Raw genomic sequence first — 27,744 nt, forward strand, 5'->3', positions numbered from 1 at the left:
TTCTTCCGTTAGATATTTTCCTGTTTTTATCTGTGCCTTAGAGTCTCTATATAGTTCTTGTACAGCATTTATCAATGTGTGGTTGATGTTAGATCTTTTCAACGTTGTCCACAGTTTTGTTAAGGGGATGTTGTCATATGCTTTTTGCAGGTTTACAAAAGTAATATGAGTTTCTAGATTCTTAGCCGATCTTTTTTCTATTATTTGTTTAAGACAAAATACGTTATCGGTGCACGATCTTCCTGCACGGAACCCGCTTTGTTCTTCCTCTTCATTGTGCTTATATTCTTCCTCGATCATATTTCTCAAAATTCGTCCATACAGTCTGCTCAGGGTGCTGGTTACCGATATGCCTCTATAATTATTACAATTCCTTTTGTCCCCCTTTTTGTGTATTGAGGACATGTATGCCGTTCTCCATTGTTCTGGTACTGGGTGTCCATTTAGACACTGATTGATCACATTTATATCATAAATGTGATCAATATATATATATATATATATATATATATATATATATATATATATACTACATATATATCACCATTTATATAAATAAAAAAATATATAATAGAAAACTAACCCTAATGGTTCGTTTTTATTGTATTCTTCGAAACTCGGTTAACTTGGGAGTACTGTAAAACCCAGAGAAATTATTAAACAAATTTGTAGTGAAAATTATTCGTTGAAAAAACCCTTCATAATATTGCTCTGACGTCTTTTTATTCTGAAATTACCAAAGAAAAAGTTGTAAGACCCAAAAGAAAATTTGTTAAAAGATTTTAAGTTATTTTTGTTTATAACTTTTTAATTTTCCATTTTACGATTAAAAGTAATGGGAATAAAGTTGTAGACAATTTAATTTTAATACAAATAATGTTTAATAAGATTTTCTGTAGGGTTGCTAGTTTGTGAGATACAACGAGAAACCCATTGCACCCTTTTTCCAAGATGGCGGCCGGGGACAAGGATGGGGACCCTACGGGGGAAATTTAAGCTTATTCTTACCCCCCTCAATATATCAAAAAATAAAATAAAATTGCGTCCTCTCAAAAATGTAACCTTAATGTAACTTTTCAGTGAACTAAACTGATATACTGCAGAGAGATAGAGTAGATAATTTTATTATTACAAACACATTTTTCATGTTACCAAACAGACGACTGTATACATGGCGATCGCTCGCAAATACATCGGAGAAAGTAGTCAGGAACCAGATAGACTACATTATGATCAATGAAAGATACCGTAATGCTGTTAAAGCCGTGAAAGCATATCCTGGATCAGACGTGGCCTCAGATCACAATCCACTTATAGCCAAAATTATACTCACCCTTAAAAATATTAAAAGACATCAAAGAATCCCTACAATAGACACAAGAAAACTTAAAAAACCTAAAGTAAAAGAATGCCTCCAACATGGACTGCATATGAACTGCAACAAATTGAACACAAACACCAATGATATTGACGAGTACTGGAATCGACTAAAAGATTATCTACTGGAACCCTGTAAAGAAATACTAAAGACTTCCGCAAGGAGAAAAGAGGAATGGATGAATGACGAGATACTCAATATGATGGAACAACGGAGACAATTTAAAAACAAGGATAACAATAAATACAGAGAGATAAACCACGATAAAGCAGGCAAAAGAAAAATACTTTGAAGAGCAATGCTAAGAGATCGAAGACCTTCAAAATAAATATGATCTGTTTAACCTACACAAGAAAGTCAAAGAACTGGCAGGACTAAGAAAACAAAATCCCACTTGTGCAATTCTGGATAGACACGGTAATGCTATAACACATACGGACAAAAAAGTACAAAGATGGGCAGAATATATCGACTAATTGTTCGATGATGAAAGAGGAGATCTGGAGCACATAGAACTTACGTCAGAAGAAATAGGTCCATATATTACAAAAGAAGAAATATTACACGCATTAAAAACAATGAAGAATGGGAAAAGCCCTGGACCTGATATGCTTCCTATAGAAATCCTAAAAATTCTAGATGAGAAGCACATTGATGTTTTAGTGACACTCTTGAACCAAATTTATAGTTCAGGCGTATTACCCAAAGAGTGGTTAACATCTATTTTTATTTGTCTCCCTAAAAAGAAAAACGCAAGAGAATGCAGCGATTACCGCACCATTAGCTTAATGTCTCATATGCTAAAGTTACTACATAAAGTCATCCATAACCCAGTATATCACAAACTGAACATAGACGTTAATAATACACAATTTGGTTTTTGCAAAGGCCTAGAAACACGTGAAGCTCTTTTTTCACTTAATATACTAATACAAAGATGCCTGGACGTCAATCAAGATATATACGCATGTTTTACTGACTATAATAAAGCATTCGATAAAGTACGACATAAACAATTAATGAATGTCCTGAAATCAAAGAAGATTGACTACAACGACTTCAGGATCATATCAAATTTATACTATAAACAGCGAGCAAAAGTACGTGTTAACGAACAGCTGTCAGAAGAAATTGAAATTAGATGTGGAGTAAGACAGGGATGCGTATTGTCGCCAATTCTTTTTAATGCCTACTCCGAAGAGGTCCTGAAAAAAGCTCTTGAGGGTGAAACAGCTGGAATAAAGGTAAATGGAGTTCCCATTAACAACATTAGATATGCGGACGACACTGTGATCTTAGCCGAAAACATTGAAGATCTTCAGAGACTGGTGACCAGAATAGCAGAGTATGGAAAAGAATATGGTCTAACAATGAATGTCAAGAAGACGAAATTTATGAGAATATCGAAAACTCAAAGAAATAACGAGAATCTTCTAATAAACGGAACCAACGTCGAACAAGTGGACAAATATGCGTACCTGGGAACAATGATTAACTCCACAAATGATTACAATCAGGAGATCAAAATAAGAATAGAAAATGCTAGAGCAAATTTCAACAAAATGAGAAGAGTGCTATGTACCAGGGATTTAAAACTGGAACTAAGAGTTAGGTTGGCGAGGTGCTATGTTTTTTCGACTTTATTTTATGGAATGGAATCTTGGACCTTGAATGCGACATCAATGAAAAAACTGGAATCATTTAAGCTGTGGGTGTACAGAAGAATTCTGAAAATATCATGGACAGAACACGTCACAAACAAAGAGGTTCTGGGAAGGATGAACAAAGAAATGGAAATTTTAAATACAATAAAAACAAGAAAATTAGAATATCTCGTGGGACATATTACACGTGGAGAGAAATACACCTTGCTCCAACTGATTATGTAGGGAAAGATCCAAGATAGGGAGGCGTAGAATGTCATGGCTGCGCAACCTGAGAGAGTGGTACGGATGTACATCAAATGAACTTTTCAGAGTAGCCGTCTCAAAAGTCCGAATAGCCATGATGATTGCCGACCTCCGCCGCGGAGATGGCACTTGAAGAAGAAGAGAGAGATAGAAATACTGCAGAGGAAGTACAAAAACAAGTCAACAAGGCAGCCTAAGTATCGCGATACTTAAGGGATATCATATTGAGGAACAAATATATGAGCGCAAAGACATAAACATATATAAAGCATGTGTAAGACAATAGGTACTAACATACGCAGAGAAAACAAGAGCTGAAACATCGCTTACAAAAAGAAACTACAGAACTACAGAAATAAACGTGTTAGGAACCATAAGAGGAATTTCTTTTTAACCTTATTTCCATTTTAAATTTTTATTTCAATGCTTTCATTGCTATGTATTTGTAAAATTTACAAACCTTTTTTATGATATTTACCAGGTAATTTTTATCTCTTCGAGATTTCAGATCTATCTAAATTTATTTAATTTTTTCATAATTATTCTTGCTCACATTACCATTTAAAATCAGTAATAACAAATTTATTTGGGTCTTATATGGTTGATTCAAATTTTTGAGTCCCGTCCTGGTTTAAAGGACCATTACGTAATCCGATCCACTTGGAGTAACATCTATTTTAGGTTTAATTGTTCCAAATAACTCATGCAAATACGTGGATACGATACGTGCGTAGAGCGAGACAGCAAACAAAAACGATGTTGGATTTAGCAAATTGTTGTCAAGGCCCCACGATAATAAAACTGTAAGTGAATGCACTTGGCCTAATGTTAACGTTTGTATCGTATTTGTCATTTTTAATTTTTGTCAATGGATAAACGTTGATTGCGGATTATAAGAACCGGTGTTATCGATATCCGGATAAAATAATATATATAAAATTTCGACAACCACTGTATACCACTTTATACGATGTTTACTGTGTGCAATAACATTTTCTGTCGATATTTACATTTTTCAAATTTTCTACTCCTACAAATAGGACAATATTAAATAGGATAATCTTCGTTTTCATCAAATTGTCGTCTTATTGTAACGATTAGTAATAAGGAAATTGTCAATCAGAGTGACATCATGAAAAATCAAGGAAAGGTAGGTATAATGGGAAATTGATAATCTGTGGGCGAAAGGGAGATCAACCTGAAACATGAAATCAACAAGATGAAAACTATATTTCTGAAGAACATTTTGACACTGATAATAAACAGTGTGGAGAAGATAAAAAAGATATCATATCACAGTGTTTATTGTGATAATGGATAAAATTCAACATGAAAACAAAACTCAAGATCTAATAATAAACGGACCTTATACAAAATTAACAAAGGATCCAACAAAGCCTTTGGAAAACAGAATATATAGAACTTTATTCAAGTTTAAAGATTGTTTAACAAGTTATCAGAGAAGATTAATTACACCTCATTACAGTAAGACCCCTCATTTTTATGGAGTACCGAAAGTTCATAAAACGAATATACCATTTAGACCCATTTGTAGTACCATGAATTCTCCTTGGACTAAACTATCAAAATTTTTATTAAATATACAACCATTTGCAAATAAAAATGACACATTTATAAAAAATACATAACATGTGGGGTATTAACAAACAAATGTACTATTACAAATTAATAGTATAGTACATCCACTAATAATTTTCCAACATAAACATGTCTTATTCTGGTATCAAAGAGACCGCCTTTCAAATCAAGGTTGTCAGACATATTTCCTAAAATTCCTAAGGTTATATTTAAAAAATATTCTCTATTCTCTATTCGTTATTATTCAATTGCTAGTCAACGAACGACACTCTTAAAAAATAATATGAACTTATTCTCAAAAATATATATATAAATTAATTAACTAGGTACTAATATTTACATGGACTCTTCACTAATGAATTAAAGCAACCGTGAACTTTGTATATATTACTTATATTCTAAGTAATTTTCGAATATTGGCAACATTGTAGTCTGGAGAGAATTTGAACGTTCGACGTTGCCCTGTTGGTGAATTTAGCGGTAATACTTTTATAGATATAATGATCGACTTTTAAGAAATCAGACAACTTTTAAGAATCCAAGTTCTCAAAAACGGTTTCAAGAATTGTATTATTTTTTTCCAAATTTCATTGATTTTATACCTTACCTGGAAACATGAAAAATTGCATATATATTAATAATGGTATTAAGGTTATATTCACTAATTTTAAACTCATGCATTATGGCAACAGCGCGGAGCGCAAAGCCATAAATTCTAATGAACACCTGTTGTCTGGCTATGCGATACGATAAAATATTTCCTATTGCAGAGGCGGGGGCTTATAAGCTATAGGTTATATAAGTTATAAGTAATATTATATTTTTCTAGGATGGCATTTTTTAAGATGCATCAACTTCTGTGTTATCAATAAATAATGACAATTATGTTAATGACAGCTCTGAATTAAAAAATAAAGATTTGCACGTACAATCCCAAAGAATAGTTTTAAATATGTATGAGTGTTTGAAAAAAGAAAATATTGGGATGGCTGATAATGCAATTGTTTCGAGAATTCATGTATTAAAAAAATCGGGTATAAGACGATATATACAATTATTAAATTAGGCACAGTTACAGATCATTCCTTAAAACGAAAGCGACCAAATAAAAAATTGGGTAGGATTGACACTGCTGCAAAAGACGTTATTCAGCGAACAGTTTACAATTTTACAGGCACACTGACGATTCTTTTCAGTCCTTCTAATTAATTTCTTTACAGCTATCGCGATGCATCTTGAACACTAGTATTCATTATTATACAGTGTGTCGCATTTAAGATGAAGACAACTCTATATATCAGCTACTAAAATACATACAGATTTGACATTTTGCACAGTCATACATGTTGTTAGTGCACATTTTTTTAAGATAGTCATCTGAAATTTAAATTTTAAACGCGGCTTACTGCGAATCCACAAACAGGGTAAATTTTCGATATTTTGCTTCGCGTTAGAGAAATCGGAAAAACTTATTTGGAAAAGTTGTTCCACTTATTGTAAAGGCACATACCAAATTTCATGACAAAATTCGCAATTTTAGTTTTTCAGTATTATTTGTAATCTCGATCCTAAATCTACAATTGGCTGTCTAAAGATGCATCTCGGGACAGCCAACTGTCCGTTTTAGAATCCTGACTACAATTGAAGAGCTTATTTCCAAAGTGTCTTACATCCATATAATGAAATCCATGAAATTACAGATTTTCATACAAATTTAACATACAAATTATACAATTTTACAATTTTCATATGCACTTTTAAATGGTAAATAAGAAGTTGTTTTGGTACATATAACTTTATTCTAGACTTGAAGAAATCTATAAAGTTTAAAAAAAGAAAATTTAAAAAATCGAAATTTTGGATTTAAGACACTGGAAATAAGCTCTTCAATTAATGAAAAAAGTAAAAGTGCGAATTTTGACATAAAACTTTGTTATGTGGGGTTAAAATAATATTTGGAACATCTTTTCCAAATAACTTTTTCAGATATCTCTAACTCGAAGCAAAATATTGAAGATTCACCCTGTTTGTGCATTAACAGTAGGCCGTGTTTAAAAATTAAATTTCAGTTGACTATCTTAATTGCTGGATAGACAATGTTTTAAAAATTTCTGACAGAATGAGCCATTATTTACAGATAATTGTAAAAAAATATTATGGTTTATGTAAAAACTAAATAATAAGTCCAATATTCTTATAAATCACTAAAATTAACAAGCTTTAATTTGAAAGAATTAATTTGTTATTTATTCGGTGTTGTGAGCCCGCTCCCATTTGAAAAAAAAACTGATTCTGTCCTTTGAAGAGTCCTATTCAAAAATGCCCCGTTTAAACAAATCGAAGGTTGAAGGGTGCCGGACATTTTTGCCGGAAACAATTCAAATTCAAAAGATCACCTTTTTCTGCTACGGAAAATATTGCTCCGATTTCTCTCCAAAATCAATGTTGATACTTTAGTTTAGATACTCTTGAATCTCAAAAATACTCATTTACATATTTTTCAAGCCTCGAAAATGCATATTAGGTATCGCATTTTTCGGATTTTAAATCGCTTATATCTCCAAAACTATTAACTTTTGAGAAAAATGACATAGATCTTATTTAGAGTCACCCAAAAACCTAAAAAATATTTTTTGGAGCACAAAAGGTGATATTTTGAATTTGTTTAAAAAATTGTTTAAACAATTTCTGCCCAAAAATTGAGAAATTTTCCTGAATATAATTATGTAAAAATTAATAAAAATTATATGATTTTTCTTGAAATATGCGTTTGATAATTGATCCCTTTTCTTAATTTCCACGCCAATGGTCGGCATCGACATCAAAGAACCTCAAAAGCCGACGCTTGGCAAATTGACAATGGAAAAAGTATACTTAATTAACAGAACTATTCCTTCGATAACTCTGGCGAGAAAAATGGACTTTTCCTCATTGGTGCAAATAATTATTAAAATTTAAATGGTTGCAATAAACAATCAAAGACAATTTATAGGTTTAGGTAAAACTAGGTAAAAACTTACCGCTGGGTCTAATTACCAGGGTTTGCACTACAAAACAACGAACGAAATCAATTCAATATGCGTGTATGGGTTCCCGTGCCGGGTTGCGTCTTTTCTTTTCAACGACTGGTGCTCTTCTCTTTTAAAGGGACGCATTCCACGAGCCCGATAGCGGTACTTATAGGGATCGTAGGAATACAGGGAGGACAAATGTATTGATTAATTCATACAACCATATTTAAATTTAAACATTCTCCCCCCTTTAAAGGCCATAAGGTCTTTAAAAAACAAAACGAATTCCAAATACTATAATTACTTAAACAACTAAAACGATAATTAATACAAACAATTCCTATACAAATCTTACACAAATATTCAAAACTTAAACTACACTAAAAAAATTAAAATTAAAATGGTGGTTTCGTCGCGGTTATATTGACAAAAGTCGAACAAAACAAAATCAGTAAAAAGGCTGACCATCTAATCTTCATCTATCGGCAAGGGACAGATTCGAACAATAGGCCGTTTTAAGGTTCCGGTGATCGTACGCACGGTAGCCACTCGAGCTACACCGTCTTTACCCTCATGCAATTCAACAAGACGCGCGAGAGGCCATTTACACGGAGCCAAATTATCCTCCTTTAAAACAACTAAGGCACCGATTTTAGGTACAAAGCCAGAATCTAACCATTTGGACTTTTGTTGCAAGGTGTGCAAATATTCCTTTCGCCATCGAGCCCAAAAATCTCTATGGATGCGTTGTAACAACTGCCATCTGGACAAACGATTGAAGGATACTTCCGAAAAATCAGGCACAGACAAAGAGGTCAAGGGTTCAAGAGTCAGGAAATGTCCTGGGGTCAACGCATTGAGATCTTCAACATCGTTAGTTAATGGGGTAAGAGGGCGTGAGTTTAAGACCGATTGCCCAAAGTTGTTGGATTAAATGTTTAATAAAAAAGATAATAGGTGTTAAGTAACCACAAGGATCATAAATTCGAGCTAATTCGGACAAAACGATCTTTTGGTACAAGGGACGTCTTGCAATTTGACTGAAAATTGAAAGACGTCGGACTGTGCAATCCACTTCAAACCAAGGATTTTTAATGAAGGACCATTTGCTTCTGGATCAAAATTAATGGAGTGAGGATTAATATGGGATTCAGGAAACTGCGACAACAATTTGGGTTCATTCGAACACCATTTCTGTAACTCAAAGCCTCCTAACTTTAACAAAGCGACTAATTCGTCAACTAAAGTTTGTGCTTCTTCGAGAGTCGAAGCACCAAAAACAAAATCATCAATATACGAAGCATGACGAATAAGCGAGACGGCTTTAGGAAAACGAGAGCCTTCGTCTAATGCTAATTGTTGGAGAGTTCTTAAAGCGAGATACGGCGAAGATACTATTCCAAAAGTAACGGTTAATAAACGATATTCCTGAATATCCTCAAGGCTAGAAAATCTCCATAACACACGTTGATAATCCGTGTGCTCAGGAGCGACTAAAATATTACGATACATCTGACGAATGTCCGCACACAGCGCCAAACGATTAAGTCTAAAATTCAACAACAGCGAGACTATGTTCTGTTGCAGCTTAGGACCGACCAGTAAATAGTCGTTCAAAGATTTACCGCGACTGGGACTTTTCTGAGACGCATTATATACAACTCGAATTTTACTTGAAACACTATCTGGTTTCACAACGCAATGATGTGGAATATAATACTTTCCCCTTTTCTTTTCGGCATTAGGGACTAACTGCATATGACCTAAATCAAGATACTCCTGCATATGAAAAGAATATTCTTTTTTCAAACTTGGTTGATGAGATAAGCGTCGTTCTAATGATAGCAATATATTTAAAGCAATATCATAGCTATCTTGCAAACAAGGCGGCGATTCACGAAAAGGCAAAGATACAACATATTTACCCGAGACGTCCCGATTATGCGTTTCCAGATAAATGTTCTCACACAGAACGTCTTCTGGTTCTGAAACTGGCTTTTCCGGTACGTTTTCCAGTTCCCAAAATTTCGTTAACGAAGAATTTAGTGGGTCTTCAATATTTGAAAGACAAACAAGCGAAGTCGACGAAAGGTTAGGTGTGCTAGTAGGTCCTAACAAAATATAACCAAAAACGGTATTTAGGGCATCTGGTTGTCCCGCTTTACCTTCAATTTTACCTTCTAACAACACCTTCGAAAATATGCTACAACCAATTAACAAATCTATAGATTGACTACAGTTAAATTCGGGATCGGCTAACTTCAAATTTTTAATATAATTCCACGTCGATATGTCAATTTTGGTGCTCGGCAAATCCGAGCAAACCCGATCTGTAATAATAGCCTCCAAGTGAAACACCGGTGACTCCTGATGACGAGGTTGGATAGAAAAACTTATTTGACCTTGATTCAGTTTCGTTTGCATCGAATTGAGTCCGTTAACTTCAAATGAACAAGGAGTTTTAGGCCAACCTAATCTACTGGCAGCTTTACGACTAATGAACGAACTCATTGAACCTGAATCTAGCAGACATCTCAAGGGCTGTTTACACCCCTTACTATCAATCGCGTGAACTAAAACGGTACCGAGCAAAATTTCCTTTTTTGTCTCGTTTTTCTTCCCTATAAAACTAGCAGCACAATGTGATATTTCAGGCGAATTTTGTTCGGCTCCCGATGCCCCTGGATTATTAGTATTTTCTATGGACGACTGACTATTGGAACGATTTCTATCAAAGTGCAACAAACTATTATGAAGGTGACTATTACATTTACTACATTTAAAGGCCTTTGGACACGACTTGACAGAATGATTAGCCTGATTAAGACACCTAAAACACGAGGAAGATTCTTTACAAAATTGGTATCTTTCTTTTGGAGATTTTTTCAAAAATAACGAGCATTGGTTAAGAAAATGACTTTGTTTACATAAAGCACAACATATTGACGACGAATTTGTAACAAAGGATGAACTACTATTATGCCTTGACTCATTGGAATGTTTATAATTACACTTTGGCTCCGTATAAGTTGGAGCCCTCGACGATTTCTTAGATTCACTTAAGCTACTATTCAAATTATCGTAAGCAATGTACTGAGTTTCAATAAACTCTACCAATTTTTGAAATGACGGGATTTTATTCGATTTATTTTCTAACTCTAACTCTAACTTACTGAATCCGCGTCTAATTTCGACAAAAGTAAATTAAACATAATAAAATCCCAATGTTCTGTCGGAAGACCTAATGTTTTCAATGCGGCTAAATTTTCTAAAAACGTATCTACTAATTTAGCCAGATTTTTCGAATTAACTACCGATATTTTCTGTACGCCCAAGATCGCATCCCAATGCGCGGTCGCACAACGACGAACATTTGTGTACCGTTTGACAATTAGATCGTAAGCAATTTGATAATTATCGCTATTTATTGACAAATTACGAATCAAACTAAGTGGAGTCCCTTCTAAACATCCTTTCAAATACTTAAACTTTTCTACGTCTGCTAGGCCTGCGTTATTATGTACAACCGAATTATATAAATCTAAAAATGAACTAAACTCCTTAAAATCACCCTTAAATTTAGGCAGCTCTATTTTAGGCAAGCGAATATTTGATTGTGGAACTACTACCGATCTAAACGGTTCTGGAGTTTCAAATTGTGGCTCAAATAATTCCGCACTAAATAGTTTTATTTTATAAAATTGTTCCAAAAATAATTCCCGAACATTTTCTTCAACCCTCGTATCCGCGTCTGGTACAGAAAGAATATTACTAATAATATTAGTGTGATGTTTTAAGAACTCTTCGCGAATCGAATCTAAATCCTCTAGTCTAATTTTAAATAAAGGGCGAATAGAAACGTCTGAAAGGGCCTTAAAACCTAAATCGAAAATTAACTGAATATCATTTAAAGCAGTTTTTCTTAAAAATTTGAGTTTCCTATTCTTTTCTTCAAGTTTTTCCATTTTAAATTTTTAACAAGTTCCAATAATATTATACAAACGAAAGTGTACAAAAATGTGGTCTAAAACCCCGAAATTACCGATTTGTAATTCGATACTTTATTAAAACGACGATAATCCCCTTTTAAAAAGTCCCATATGGTCGACTTTACAAAAAGGTCATAAATTATTCTCGAGCCACGACAAGAGCCGCAAACTTAAGATAAGAACCCTCAAAACGATAAAAAATACGACGAGACGAAACCAACCATTCAAATTTAAATATAACAATAAATATTTTTTCAATAAATGAGTTCAAATCCGGCTAGATAGGCCAATGTGGGGTATTAACAAACAAATGTACTATTACAAATTAATAGTACTTAATTAACAGAACTATTCCTTCGATAACTCTGGCGAGAAAAATGGACTTTTCCTCATTGGTGCAAATAATTATTAAAATTTAAATGGTTGCAATAAACAATCAAAGACAATTTATAGGTTTAGGTAAAACTAGGTAAAAACTTACCGCTGGGTCTAATTACCAGGGTTTGCACTACAAAACAACGAACGAAATCAATTCAATATGCGTGTATGGGTTCCCGTGCCGGGTTGCGTCTTTTCTTTTCAACGACTGGTGCTCTTCTCTTTTAAAGGGACGCATTCCACGAGCCCGATGGCGGTACTTATAGGGATCGTAGGAATACAGGGAGGACAAATGTATTGATTAATTCATACAACCATATTTAAATTTAAACATAACATTTTTTAAATAAATTATCCAATATTGAATTTAATTCAAATAATACTTTGGTAAGTTTTGACATAAATAGTTTATTTACGAATGTGCCATTAGATAAGACTTTAAATATAGTTAAGACAAAATTAGAGAGTGATGATACATTGGCAACTAGAACAAGCCTAAACATATCAGCTATAATGGAGTTATTAACATTATGTACTGATAATACATATTTTCAACTAAATAATGAATTCTATAAACAAAATTTTGGTACAGCAATGGGCTCTAGTTTACCTCCATTATTAGCCGATATATTTATGGAAGCTTTTGAAACAAATATTATTTCTAGACAAAATTTAAAACCCACAGTATGGTGGAGATTGTAGACGATGTATTCTCAATATGGCCTCATGGATCAGAGTTGTTGGACACATTCCTGAATGATATAAACGATAAAGAGACAATAACATTTACCATGGAAAAGGAATATAATAACACACTACCTTTGCTGGATGTTTTAATCTCTAGGAACGATACTGGGTACGAGACTCAGGTGTATAGAAAACCAACACATACCAACAGATATTTAAATTTCAAATCAAATCAGAATATTAATATTAAAAAGGGAATCATTAAATCCTTATACGATAGAGTCAAAGATACTTGTTCTAACGAAAATTCGTTCTTGGAGGAAAAACATTTGTTAACATCTGTTTTATTAACAAATGATTATCCTTTATCGTTTATAAATAAGGAATTTTCAACAATTGACCGAATAGAATAGAACAACTTAGAAAGAGATCCTACAGCATACACAAGAAATAATACGAGGAAAATAACAATACCATACATAAACGGATTATCAGAAAAACTTAAAAGGATAGGAAATAAATTCAACATTTCAACAACATTCAAAACAACAAACACATTGAGATCTATTTTCTTTATTATTATCTTATAAATTATCTTATTATCTAAAACCAAACCTAACAATGAACAAGAAAGGACAAAGAATTGAATTTATAAAATACTTTTTGAATGCGATCAGTTTTATTTAGGTGAAACATCAAGGCCATTAAATATTAGAATAAGTGAACATTAATCTTATATTAAAAATAGAGAATTTGATAGATCTCAAATATGTAAACACGCATGGGATAATGAACACATGGTTCAATGGAATGATTCAAATATAGTCCTAAAAGAAACGGATGGTTAAAAGAGAAAAATCAAAGAAGCGGCTCTAATTATGCTAAATGAGACCAATTGTGTCGCAAATTCCTTTAGATAGGGTAGAATGTAGCAGGATCTGGTTACCCATATTAAAAGAGGAAGTTATTAAAAGGAAAATACCAGTATTAGTAAGTCAGTAACATATAGAGGATACATCATTTATGTTTTTTAAATAACAAACATATAAAATCAGAATTTGGTGTTTATTGAAAGTAAACTAAATGCACGACCAAATACTTACCATGTCGGGATAGTATTATGAGGTTTTTTTCCTGGTTTTTCCCTCATAATTTACTGTGGAATAACTAACAGGAGATTTTTACTGTCATCATAGCATGTGTTTGTCTTTTTAAAGACGAATTACATGCTATGATTTTTTCTGACGGATATTCTCAAGTTAAAAGTTGATTTCATGTAATCGAATGAACTATCTTACAAGTAAAGTTGTCCCAGAAACGCAACAATATTGGCAATATCATTTTAAAGTCGTCTACTTAAAAATTTATAATGTATGTCTGAATTGTCAATATAAATGAGTCAGATAAAATTAAATTATTAGAAGAATTTTTCACCAAGTAACAAAAAACAAAATTTGTTTAATTTACTGTTTGTATTTTGAGAACGATTTCCGAAGTGGAAATTGAAACGTCAATAAACGTTTTTTAACCTTAATTGTGGCTTATTCCCATTTAAATAGTAATTACTTTAACATGCCACAAGAAAATAGCCTCAGAACAATAGATAAAAAGAATAAATAGACCTCTATACTTCACAAAGAAATGTAGTCAGTATATTGGTGTGGAAAAAATTGCTTATTCTGTCTCTCTGATCCGCTTACGGAACATTAAAATCTTATCTACGTTTCTCTGTTGTTATTGGTCCGATTGGAGCGTGTGATGCATTAAATGAAAGGAGAGATAATAAGGATTATATTATTGAAAAATCAAATAAGGAGACTACCAAAAGGCACTACATCTTATCTTCGTTATTAACAGGTGGTTCATTGGGGTTAGCAGCTGAATATTAAAAGCCAAAGTGTACGCTTATCAAAGATATATTAACATTATATTTCGTTATATTTCTCTAACATCTTCAGACGAAAGCTATAATAGTGTTACAAAATGGTGAAATTGTATAATTTACAAAATGAGATAAAAGACTTACTTATGTTAGGTTGCAGCAAAAAGTTGTAAAAAAAACCTCTCGAGGTGTTCGTTGTATTGAATAGAAAAAACTGAACAAAAATCCTGTGTAGAACTTTTTCAAATTATACACACACAGTCAATCTAAGTGAATATACCTAATGTGTATTTCAAAATTATCAGTAGTAATATCCCTAGGACATTGATAACAGACGAGATAATTTCATGACAATCGAAAGCTCGTGCTGTTACCAAGCAACGAGCTTGAGAAATTTGTCATGAAATTATGAGGCATTCATCAATGTCCGAGGGATATTCGGCGGATAATTTTTCGAAAAAAAAAATCATACTCAACATAACGAAACATTCATTTATTAAAAGTACAGTTAGTGAAAGTACAATTATTAAAATTTAAGTTAACATTAAAACATTGAAACGTGACATTTTGAAATTTATTTGGATGAAGTTGTCAAACTCGTTCGTGTTGTCATAGGGATTGAAAATGGCACTGAATGCAATTATCAGTCTAATGTTGACATGATTGGGTGAAATTGTTCCACATGACACAAAATGAAGAAAAATGGTTGTTAGAACAGTCGAAAAATTATCAATTTAATTAACATACATGTATGGACAAACAATTATTAAAATACACATATTAGGACGAACACATTATGTAGTTGTCACTATTGAAGCCACATGGTAAATGAATTAAATACCAAAAATTCTTTTGATCTTAATAATAAGTCTAACAGAATGCAACAATTTCAAAGTTATGTGCTTTTTGGATGTGGTTTCATTGTTCAGTAACGTTATCTTGAAGCTTGTATAAGGTCAGTAAGTAAACATTGGCCTGAAATCAGTAGAGAGTGTACAATAGATAAAGATACTTTTATAAACTTAATTACTTTCTTATTCAATAACACCTATTTTTCTTTTGATAATACAAACTTTTGGAACATCAATGGAAGCAAGAAATCAGGCCCATTTTGGCTGCATATGTAATGGATTACCTTTTAGACACTATCATCCCAGTTTTGCCTTTCAACCTTTTTTTCTTAAAAAAATATGTAGACGATATGATCTTAGCTATACCAAATGATATGTTAGACGACTTACTTTTTATATTTAACAGCTATGATCCATACATACAATTCACCATCGAAGTAGAAGATGAAAAACAATATATTCCTTTCTTAAATACTAGATTAGTTTATTCAAATGATAACATCATTACAGTAGATTGGTATATAAAATCAATGAGTTCAAGTAGATACATCAACTCCATGTCCTATCACAAACATTCTACCAAAGTTAATTTGGGAAAACAAATGAAAAATAAGGTTCTAAAAATTTCAGATGAATGGCTAAAGTGTCTTTTAGACACTTTAGCCATTCTCTTTCGACTTTCCTTGTTATCATCATTTACACAAATGCTAGCTATAATGTCTTCCATTTTAGTAAATTAACATGCAGTGTCTGATGCAACTGTCCAACCAAACAACTCTGTCTAAAGTACCTAAGTAAGCAAAATACATTCATACTCATAACAAAATGAACAGAACTGTGATTACCATCTTTTGGCAATTTGCGCAAACTGAACAAAACTTTCACAGAAATATTTTTTCAATCATTTATTACATTTTGGTTAAATATGATGGATTTGTGTCCGTTTGCTTGGTCTCAAAATGGGATTTAATGCATTTTTGAAATGCATTTAGTTTTGAATTATTCATATAACAGTATATATTGGATTTAAAACACATTGTCTGAAATGAATAGTTCACAATGTAGATTAAACTAAACCAAGTACTTTGTAGTATTTACTTAAAAAATGTCTAAGACTGGATTTATTACTTTTTGCTCAGGTTCTCCTCTTATACCCAATATATATGCAACACACAATACAAAAACATTAATACACGAACACACAACACGCAGACGCATACATTACGCAGAAATGCAAAAACACACAAAACAATCAGAATTTGATGTCCCGAGGGCACAAACACCGTCCCTAGGATTGTTTCAATCAAAATCATTACTTGCCTACAATACCGGAGACTAAATAAATCAACCGTCAATTTTGAAAAAATATATATATATATATATATATATATATATATATATATCCGCTCAAAAACTTGTTGGTTATATTCTTTTCACACAATTCTTAAATAATCTTTTTTAAAAAAGATTTTCGAAGTAGAAATCGAAACGACAAATTTTATTTACAAATGCAATTTTTATTACAATCAATTGTGGCGTAATTTCATATAAACATAACTTAGACAACAGTTTTAGAACTTTTTTAACATTTATTTAATAGGAAAAACACTTGGGGTTTCCGAGGTCCAACTACGCGGTGTAAGTTATATAGAATAACTGTTGTTCCAGGGTTAAATTTAGTGTTAAACTGGTGTTTGAGTTTTTCTATTTTAGTTTTATCTGGTGATCTAATAGCATGTTCTAAATTGAAGATTTCAAAGGGGTTGTAGACATTCCACAATTCTACCTGAAAGATCTGTTGTGAACTTATACTCTGTTGAATAAAATATCAATCCTATATTATAGCAGAGTTTGGAAGATACTATCGTCCCCCGAAATACAAAAAAAAGATAGCTTTAATACCAATAAGAGCTCATTCAATTCTATTTGTCCTAAATAATTTGCGACTCACTAAAATATTTGATATGTTTATATAATTTATATTTTGTACTTTTTTTTTTTCAGAATGGCCAAACGCCCTTGAACATCGCCCAGAAACTAGGCTACATTACTGTGATTGAGACCCTAAAGGTTGTAACGACCGTTACCAACATCACCACAACAACTACTACGAATATTGAAGAAAAATACAAGGTGCAAGCCCCTGAACTCATGCACGAAACGTTCATGTCAGATTCTGAAGAGGAGGGCGGTAAGCAACGAAACTTTGTTAATTATTTGCTTGTGTTTTGTGTTTTTTGCGTAGAAAACTTATGAGAGAATTATTTAAGATAAAAAGTAACATTGATAGCATAGTAGAAACTATAGGTAGCACCTACTAAAAAAAAACATAACATAAAACAGTTTTAGGGACATCTTAAGATATTTTTTACGATATTTTCTACGAAGTTTAAATTAGGTTCAGATATTATATATCAGATATAATATGCACTTGAATGCAAAACAGTCGAGCAAAAGCGATATTTGAGATTACATCTTCTGTTTCAATGAAAGAAGTATAAAAATAAAAAAATATGTAATGTGCAAACAATAACTTTATTATTGAACTTACAAAAACTGCTATTGCATTATTTCAAAGACGCATTATAAAAACAATATGCAATACGAACAGAGTTTCATAAATATTCATCATTGGAACTAACGCAAGAAAAACGTTATGAACAGAGAAATCATCAATATGAATTTCATTATTTTTCAATATTTGATATCACCACCCTTACTCCTACTTTCACTTTCCAATCGATTTCGCATGGATCGGATGACGACGTTTTTAATAAATTCTTGAAGCATTCCTTCCAATTCATCATTAAGCTCAGCTCTCAATTTCATTAGGCTTCTTGGTGCATGATTTCTGTCACAGGCCCTTCATTTAATCTCATCCCAAAGATGCTCTATTGGATTTATGTCCGAGCTCAACGCAGGCCAATTTATTGTAGGTATATTGATCTTAGTCAGATAGGTGGTGGTGACTCGTGCGGTATGGCATCGTGCATTATTCTGTATTAACATAAAGGCGTCGCCAATAAATTCCGCGTATGGAACCAAATTTTCCTTCAAAATGTCTCTGATATAACGATCCGCTGTTAAACCTCCTCCACGTCCTCCACCAGGCACGAAAATCAACTGGCTTTTCCCATACATGGAAATTCCTGCCCAAAACATACAAGAACCGCCTTCATATGACACAATTTCTCGTGTACAACATTGAGCAAAACGCTCTCTTGGCCTTCTATAGACTCCATGACTTCTTGTCATTGCCATCTAGGCAGATCCTATTTTCGTCGGAGAATAATACCTGACTTCATTGATAGTCGTACCAATCTAGATCTTCGCGAGCGTATTCTAATGGCCTTTGCCTCTGGACTGCAGTTATTTTGGGACCAGTAGCTGCCCTTTTTGGTGTCAGTTTGGCTGCATTCTGTCTCCTCCTGACTGTCCAGATGCTGATAACCACAACTCGGACCTCTCTAAGCTCTTCTTTGAAATTAGCATCAGTCAAATGTCTATTTCTCAGGGATTTCGATACAAGAAATCAATCATCTCTCTCGGTTGTTATTCGTTTACGGCCTCCTCTTGTCGGCATACATAATCACCACTATCTTGGCACCGACAGTACACTGGGGACACAGCAAATTGGCTTAAATTTGCTGTGTACACGGCCCTCTGGCTCAGAACTTCTCTCAATAATGCTACTGCTTGAGCTGCTTTGACGGATGTAGTAGCCATTTGTAATGTAGTTGTGAACTTAAGTGACTGATATATTAGTGGGTTGCTATGGAAATTGATGCATACGATGTTAACCGAACGTGTTAAGTCTGTGCGTGTCGATTTCTATCAGTTAAATTCTGACCCCCTCTCTACGTGTTGCATTATTTATTTGTAATACGTCATCCAATTTGCCCAAAAAACAAAACTTTTTTAAAATTCAATAATGAGGTTAATGATTTTACAATAAATATTTGTAAACTTACACTTTTTAGATTGAAAAAGGAGACGTATTTACGCAAAATAATTTTAAGTCGATACTTAATATTTCTTTAGGTAAAAAACTGATTCAGTTACCTCAGATAATAATTTTACAATAAACAAAACTTTTCAACTAAAGTAAATGTTCAAAATATCATCCATCAGTATATTTAGGAATAATCAAATCTACGAACACTGTCAGTCCTCTTGCCTATTACGAATAACTTTCAGATTAATTCTATTACATAATGTATGTGTCTGATGGAACTTGTTTTCCGACTTTCCTGTCTGACGGGTGAAATGTTTCGGGAAAGTTAGAGGAACAAGGCCTCAGAACCAAAAAATATCGCAAAGGGAAACCGTGTCAACTCGATCCAATGAAGCGGTACTCAAAGTTTGAAGAGAATATCTATCATTAACTTTTTTGTCGACAGGCACTCTTACTATTATTATTACTTTATAATTTAAAACTATATCTAACACTGTTGATATTGAAACTAAGCTAGTAACAAAAGCAGGCGCACTTCCAAATTATAATATGTATTGTAGGCATCTTTGATGTCTTGTTATTAAACATGTTATTTTTAATATAAATCTTCTCCAATACACATCTTTTGAGTAAATCGAAAGAATGGTTATTGTCAAAAGAATCCTTGGATAGAGCTAATAGTATTTCGTTTATTGTTTCCTGCTTTTTTGTGCAATAATTATGTTAAGAACATACTGGTGTGTCTGTCCACTATATGCTGAATTACGGTCCTTACAAGTCACTTTAAAACTACGTAATATCTTCTTGAATGTCTTTATTGATACTAGTTTTGAATGTTAAAAAATATTTATTGAATTCTCATGGTGATTTATGCCCAACATTAATAGTATATCTTTGTTTTTAAGAAAGTAACTGAAAGTAACTAAAACCTTATACCATGTATCCACTGTTTCTTCACGATACACAAATACTGTATTTGTGTATCGTGCTGTTTCTTGTCTTGAATGTTGAGAATAAGCTCTATATAAGCTCACCTGAAACTAAACTTTATAAGGAATTAAAATAAAACAAAATACACATAGTACTGTAATTTATATTAAAAACTACAAAAATATTATTATTACTCAAAAAAAAACGAACAGTGTGATCATTCATCTTCTTCGGGTATATTATTCGGTATATCACTTTGTAGTTTTTGTATATCAACAATCTTCTTATAATTAATCGAAATCTTTCCATTGATATATTCCAATGCTTCATGCAATATTAGTTTATTTTTTATTCTTGTTAAGCCTGAAGTTAATCTTGTGATTGGCTAATCCGTTAATAAAAGGATGTGCTACAACCAAGTTTGGTCTTGGAATTTCACGGAGAACATAGTTTTTTTGTAGTGCTCTGCCAACCAGCTTTTTAATCAATTAGGTCTTCCGCATTGACCAATACCACATTAAAGCAGTTATTTTTACATTAAGCTTTTATCAGTTATCCATATTCTTCCATGGTGTATATACGGTCTAGTTATCTAATTTTTCTTTTAATCACCGCAAAATCCCTATCACAGGGTAGGAAGGAATGACCCCAATAGTAAAATACTGGTCAATGGTCTTAAATTTTTCGAGCAAAATCAAAACGGAAAAAAACCTTAACACAGTGAGGTTTTTATTTTGCGCTCCACAACCGTCAGAGAAAACATGAAGATATTTCACTAACATGGCATGTTCTCTATAAAATACCTCATCCGAAATTAGCAAACTTTATTTGGCCCCTTCGTACCATTACCCTTAGGAAACAGGAAAAACGTTGCTGTTCCTACTTTATTCTGGCGAAGATAGAAAACCTCTTGCACCGGAATTTGTGGCAATTGGAGGTTCTGCATAAAATCTATAATCCTCGTTGGACTCTGTCATTTCTTTAACAATTTTCATTTGAGTTGAAAATTTTTTAGTTTCACGTAGATGAATCATTTTCTCGGCAGCTGCAACTCTCTTTGCATTATCGTTCAAATGCGTACTATTTATTTTCATTGCAAGCTCCTCACACACACAATATGTGTCTACCTGCTAAGGTCTTCCAAATGATGATTCAAAATCTTCTTTAAAAACTTTTCTGTAGTATGAATACTTATCTGTGGCATATTCCAGAATTTTTTCTGCAAACATTTTGCACATAAGTACAAGCTTCCTCACCGGTTATTTGTTACTCCGTGAAGAGAACAGAAGGCTAATTTACAAACGGTAATTTTTCTATTGGGCGTTGATATGGAGTACCTAAGCATAGCTACTACTTCTATTAGGTTTTGAAGACTTATCAAGTTCTTTTCTTCTACGTCGTTGCTTAATTTCAGCTGCGGAAATTAGGCTTTGTAAGTAACAATCTTGCTCATTTTTTGTAGTCAGGTCCCTAAATCGTTAGAAAATCTGTATTTTTCGTCGCTACTCATCAATGAAAAGCACTTTTTCTTACACCTAAAAATTAAGTACATATTACAAAAGTTTTCAATTAAAACTTTTTATTATAAAAGAACAAATTATCAACTTACTTGCAATCTTGCAAGTCTTGTAATCTTGCAAGGAGGATGGAGAAGAAACTGCAGAAACATTATTCCCCTTCCAATTGATGTATTCGTTTAATTTGACTCTATTTCGTTTAATTATTCATTTCTATATTCGCAGGTTTTTTTATTCCTTTCTTTTTCTCATTAGGTAAATTAATATCGTTATGATCACTGTCGCTTTCACTTATTTTAAAATATTTTTGTCAAGATATAATACAAATAAGTAATCCACAATATTATTACTATTGTATTCGTATTCACTACACATTTATTTATGTACTTAGATTCACAACGCAAGATTGAACTTGACTAAAAGTTATTGGCATTATTGCGCCAAATTATAACGACATGCGCGTTGCATAGGAGAAACGCCTTTAGTCATGAACATGGTGTTTCTTGTTTTTCTCTAATACATTCTAAAATGCTACCGCTGTAGATAGGTCACGAATGCACTGACTGAAAGCGTTTCTTTACAAAAATGTGTATTTAGAGTTTAAAACTCGATTTTAGTGAAAAAACGAGTTTGCTAAGATTATTACTTATGGGGTTTCTCAAATAATTTATTCATTTATGAACCTTACAATTTACCATTTTCTAGTTCTCTTGGATCATAGATCCCAAACAAGGTACCTAGCATTAATTGCATCCCATTTATTTTACACCGATGCATGAAGGTTCACAATATCATAACACAAACAAGAATCTCCTTAAAACATATATTTTAAATTATTGAAAACAAAGTTAGTCGTAATAATCATCCCAACTAGAACAATGTTTACACAAATGCGAAGATTCCTTTGAATTGAAATTCATGTAATGCTGTTTACACAATTTAAATGCATTGAGTAATAATTTATACTACGCTGAAAAATGTAGGCGACAGCGGCGACCTTGAGATCACTACACTGTAAATACATAAGAAAAATATTTTAATCATCATCCTTGACAATAAATAAATAAATCCTCATTGGGATCATTCATACGAAAGGAATTTTGTTTAGTTATGGTAGCGTATTATTTAATGAATGACTGATTATTTATGAAAATATTTTAAAGTTCAGTTTACTCGTACTGAAAAGACTTATTTTGGATAACTAAAAATAAGCCACTAAAACCAAAACAATAAAAACTCTGATTATTAGAACAAAATGAATGCAATTTGGATATAAAATAAACAAAACGTGCGTAAAAATAAAATGAGAACGGAACAATGGAATACGGGGCGATAGGCAAACGTAAGCTTCGAAATATTCCCAATATTCGACTGGTATAAACAGAGCAACAGTTATACCTTCACTTTCATCTACGTAGTTTTGGTTTTTGTTAGCCCTATCTGTATAGGTTTGTATAGTTCAATGTGTTTGAGTATCTCGTTGGAAGTCCCGATTTCGATAACTGGCACGGGCGAAAACGCTCTGAGATATTTTCTAAAATGTACAAAGCTCGATCGAGCGCTTAATGAAAGCGGGTGTTGGCTAAAACTAGTGGTGTTGAAGCGTAAGCACTAGTCGATGACTGTTTGTTAATCCGTAGGTCCAATCAGATTTAAGAAGTAGAATGCTGACTAGTGACCTAACACCTCCACAACACAGGTCCTCCTCCTCCTAAGTGCCTTCTCTGTTGAGGTTGGCGATCAATATGGCAAATTTCTCTCTGTTCTGGGCTTGATGAATTAATTCATTTCCTCTTGTGTGCGTACAATCGCACACAAATGACTTGTAGCCAAGATTTTTTCTTTCGTCCTATGCCCCTTTTACCTTTAATCTTGCCTTCTAATATTACCTGGAGCTGCTCAAATTCCCTATGGCACATTATGTGCGCCATTAGCGCATTATAGGCGCATTCCCTACAACACAGGTAATATTAATAAAAATAGAATGAAGAAAAAACCAAATATATAGTATAATGCAACATACAGTTGCATTATACTATATATTTGGTACTGGTACTATATATTTGGTATGCATATAATGATACAGTAATAATGACAAATAACAACAATAATTTACAGAACGTAATGCAACGACTTAATGAATGCTTTCATGAATACGGAGTAAATGCACGATTATGACTAAATCAGCAGATGCAAACAATTGATTCTTAAGGATAATGTAATTGAGAGTGTGGATACCTACAAATACTTGGAACATGGATATAATTAAATGTAGACTAAACCAAAGAAATTAAGACACGTATTGAAATAGTACGTGGATCATTCGTTAAACTTTTTTTTGTCGGCAAATAAGGTTAGGACTGCACCTAAAAATGCTTCGGTTTTACGTATTCACTCTTCTTTATGGCTTGGAAACATGGACATTAAAACAAGTGTACCTGAATAAGTTGGTTGCCTTTGAATTTTGGTGTTACAGAAGAATCCTACGAATAACATGGACTCAGAGAATCTCAAACGCAGAAGTTACTAGCAGAATAGGAAATTAGGCTGAAATAATATTGACTATCAAAAGAAGAAAACTTGAGTACTTAGGCCATGCTATAAAAGGGCAAAGATACTCATTATTGCAGCTTATTATGCAAGGCAAAATTCGAGGAAAGCCAAATGTGAGAAGACGAAGAATATCGTGGCTTAAGAACTTGAGGGAATGGTTTAAATGCAGTAGTGCAGAACTATTTAGAGCGACAGTCAACAGGGTCTGTATAGCCATGATGATTTCCAACCTTAGATAGAAGATGAAACTTAAAAAATTATGAAAAAAGAGAACCAACGAGAAGAAGAATTTCTTAAAATAAGGATATCCATGTTAATTGCCAACATCTGCGACGGATAGAAACCGTAAAAAAAGATATTTCCGTTTTAAGAAGAAAACCCAATCCAAATGATCGTCTTTTTCATACTGATTATTAAAAAAGTTATAGTTTCTTACTTAACTACAGTACTTCCATTTTAGATGGTTTCTTGGATCGCCGCAACACCAATTAGAGTTTTTTTATTTATTAGAGAAAAATGCAGCTAATCCTATGATTAATCATTAGCTAGAGTTAAAACAAAAATTGGGAATATGAATTGAATGACAATTTGATATCTATATTAAAATGAAACTAATGATTTGTATAATTCATAATAAAATGTACTAACAAGAGCATTTTGCTGTGAATACTTGATATGATGGGATGCTCAAATAAAGTCTAATGTGTTTATGCAGCCCAAAGTAGCATCTGTCTGCTAGAATTATGCTTCGTTTAATTTTTTCCAATACTGAGTTGTCTTTGGTCATAAGGGGGCATAGGTAAAGGAATTTTTCCACCACTTTTAAGCTAGAGTGATGAACCATAAATTGTTGACTAATGTTTCTGGATCTGATGTTTGATGTTGATAACATCGTTTTGGTTTTTCCTCATTAATTTGTAGACCCATATTTTTTGAGGCATTTAAGAAAGTGATTTACATTTTTTCTAGCTTGCCTGATTGTGATAGTTCACCCTGTATTTCCATTTTGCAAATAACTTTACGCATTGTAGCTTTAACAGGTCTTAAATGTTTATCAGGAATGTAAAATTCGTCCATGGCTTCACAGTTTACTTCTGTGTACATTGTACATTATTAAAGGCTGACTTAAAATATTTGAGGAGGTGGTGGGTATTAATATTAAATTCATTGGTTTTTTTTTCGGTATCTATTTAGTACAAAAATCTGGTCCGTTATTAATAGACCAGATCTAAAATCATTTTGATATTTGCCAAGAAGCTTCTCTGAATATGCATTTATGCAACCATCTAGAATGCTTAAAAATATTTTGTATACTGTGTTAAAAAGAATTATGCCCTATAGTTTCTGCATTTTAATTGATCGCCCCTATTGTGTAACGGACAAACAATTTCAGTACACCACTCTTTGTTCCTTATTCCAAGCTCTTACTTATTATCTTTTTTATCTGATTAGTAAGACTATCGCCTCCACATTTAATAAGTTCTACAGGTATACCGCCACTTCCTGGAGATTTGTTATTTGTTATATGTTCCTGGAGATTATGGATTTTGATCTTCTACTTTGGTTGAAAGTAGCTCTTTATAGTATTCCACCCACCTATCTAATAGGTTTTCTTTTGTATTGAGAATATGCCCCTCGTTATTTTTTCATCTTCTAAGCCTTGGTTTAAATTCCTTCCTTCAGATTTATAGAGTTTTCTGGTTTTATTTTGGATTTTAACATCTCAACTTCTTCCAATATGTTATTTTCAAAAACTCGCTGTGTTCTTCTATGCAGGTACTTCTCTCCTAATTCTAGGAATGCATCCCAAAAATACCAACAATAAACATTTTAAAATTTTTCACTCAAGAAGTTCTAAAGTAAGACATAAAAGTGGGTTATGCGCAGGACTAATTTATTTTATTTTCATCGTAACAAAATAAAATATTTTACTTTATGTTAAAAATATAAATATTTTGAAAACGGCTTCCTATCCAGAGGCTTAAACGTAAAAGTAAAATATTTCCAATTTTTAAAACCTAGTTCTTTTTTAGTGCTTTTTAGTTATGCTTAAACCAACAGCAACTATTTGAAATAGTTGAGACTTCGTTTTATTAAATTCATCATAATATAATTCTTAAAACAATCAATTTAATGTTCCGCTCAACAATGTGTAACATAATACGGACACCAGATTATTTGGTTGTGACAAGAACACAATATACCAAAATTTATGTTTAGCACAGTTTAATGTTAAAAAATGAGTATTTGTTGGTGGTGTTGCATTAAAAGTAAGTGTTTAAACAATTTGTATTTTGTAAATGCTTTACATTGTTCTGAAGCTATTTTCTTGTGGCATTTTAAATTAATTACTATTTAACTGGGAATAAGCCACAATTAAAGGTTAAAATACGTTTATTGACGTTTCAATTTCCACTTCGGAAATCGTTCTCAAAATACAAACATTAGTAAATTAAACAAATTTTGTTTTTGTTACTTAGTGAAAAATTCTTCTATTAATTTATTTTATTCAGACATACATTATACATTTTAAAGTAGACGACTTTAAAATGATATTGCCAATATTGTTGAGTTGCGTTCCTGGGACGACTTTACTTATAAGATAGTTCATTCGATTACATGAAATCAACTTTAACTTGAGAATATCCGTCAGAAAAGATCATAACATGTAATTCGTCTTTAAAAAGACAAATACATGCCATGATGACAGTAAAATTCTCCTGTTAGTGATTCCATAGTAAATTATGAGGGAAAAACCAGGAAAAAAACCTCATAATACTATCCCGACATGGTAAGTATTTGATCTTGCATTTATTTTACCTTCAATAAATACCAAATTCCGATTTTATATGTTTGTTATTTAAAAAATATAAATGATGTATTCTCTATATGTTACTGACTTACCAATACTGGTATTTTCTTTTTAATAACTTCCTCTTTCAATATGGGTAACCAGATCCTACTACATTCTGCCGAGGAATTCGCTACACAATTGGTCTCATTTAGCATAATTAGAGCCGCTTCTTTGATTTTTCTCTTTTTACCATCCGTTTCTTTTAGGACTATATTTGAATCATTCCATTGAACCCTATGTTCATTATCCC

The 27,744-nt window shown here is 32.6% G+C and overlaps 1 protein-coding gene across 2 annotated transcripts in view; it reads left to right on the plus strand.

Moving 5' to 3' along the window:
- The window catches only part of LOC140450234 (uncharacterized), a 584,309-nt gene that overhangs the window by 453,837 nt on the left and 102,728 nt on the right, over positions 1 to 27,744 (plus strand). For both annotated transcript variants that reach the window (XM_072543748.1, XM_072543749.1), the window contains exon 13: positions 17,690 to 17,876. In XM_072543748.1, the coding sequence (XP_072399849.1) occupies positions 17,690 to 17,876 (187 nt within the window). The remainder of the gene's footprint in view (positions 1 to 17,689; positions 17,877 to 27,744) is intronic.

This window comes from Diabrotica undecimpunctata, chromosome 9 (assembly GCF_040954645.1).
Source record: "Diabrotica undecimpunctata isolate CICGRU chromosome 9, icDiaUnde3, whole genome shotgun sequence".
Taxonomy (NCBI): Eukaryota; Metazoa; Arthropoda; class Insecta; order Coleoptera; family Chrysomelidae; genus Diabrotica; species Diabrotica undecimpunctata.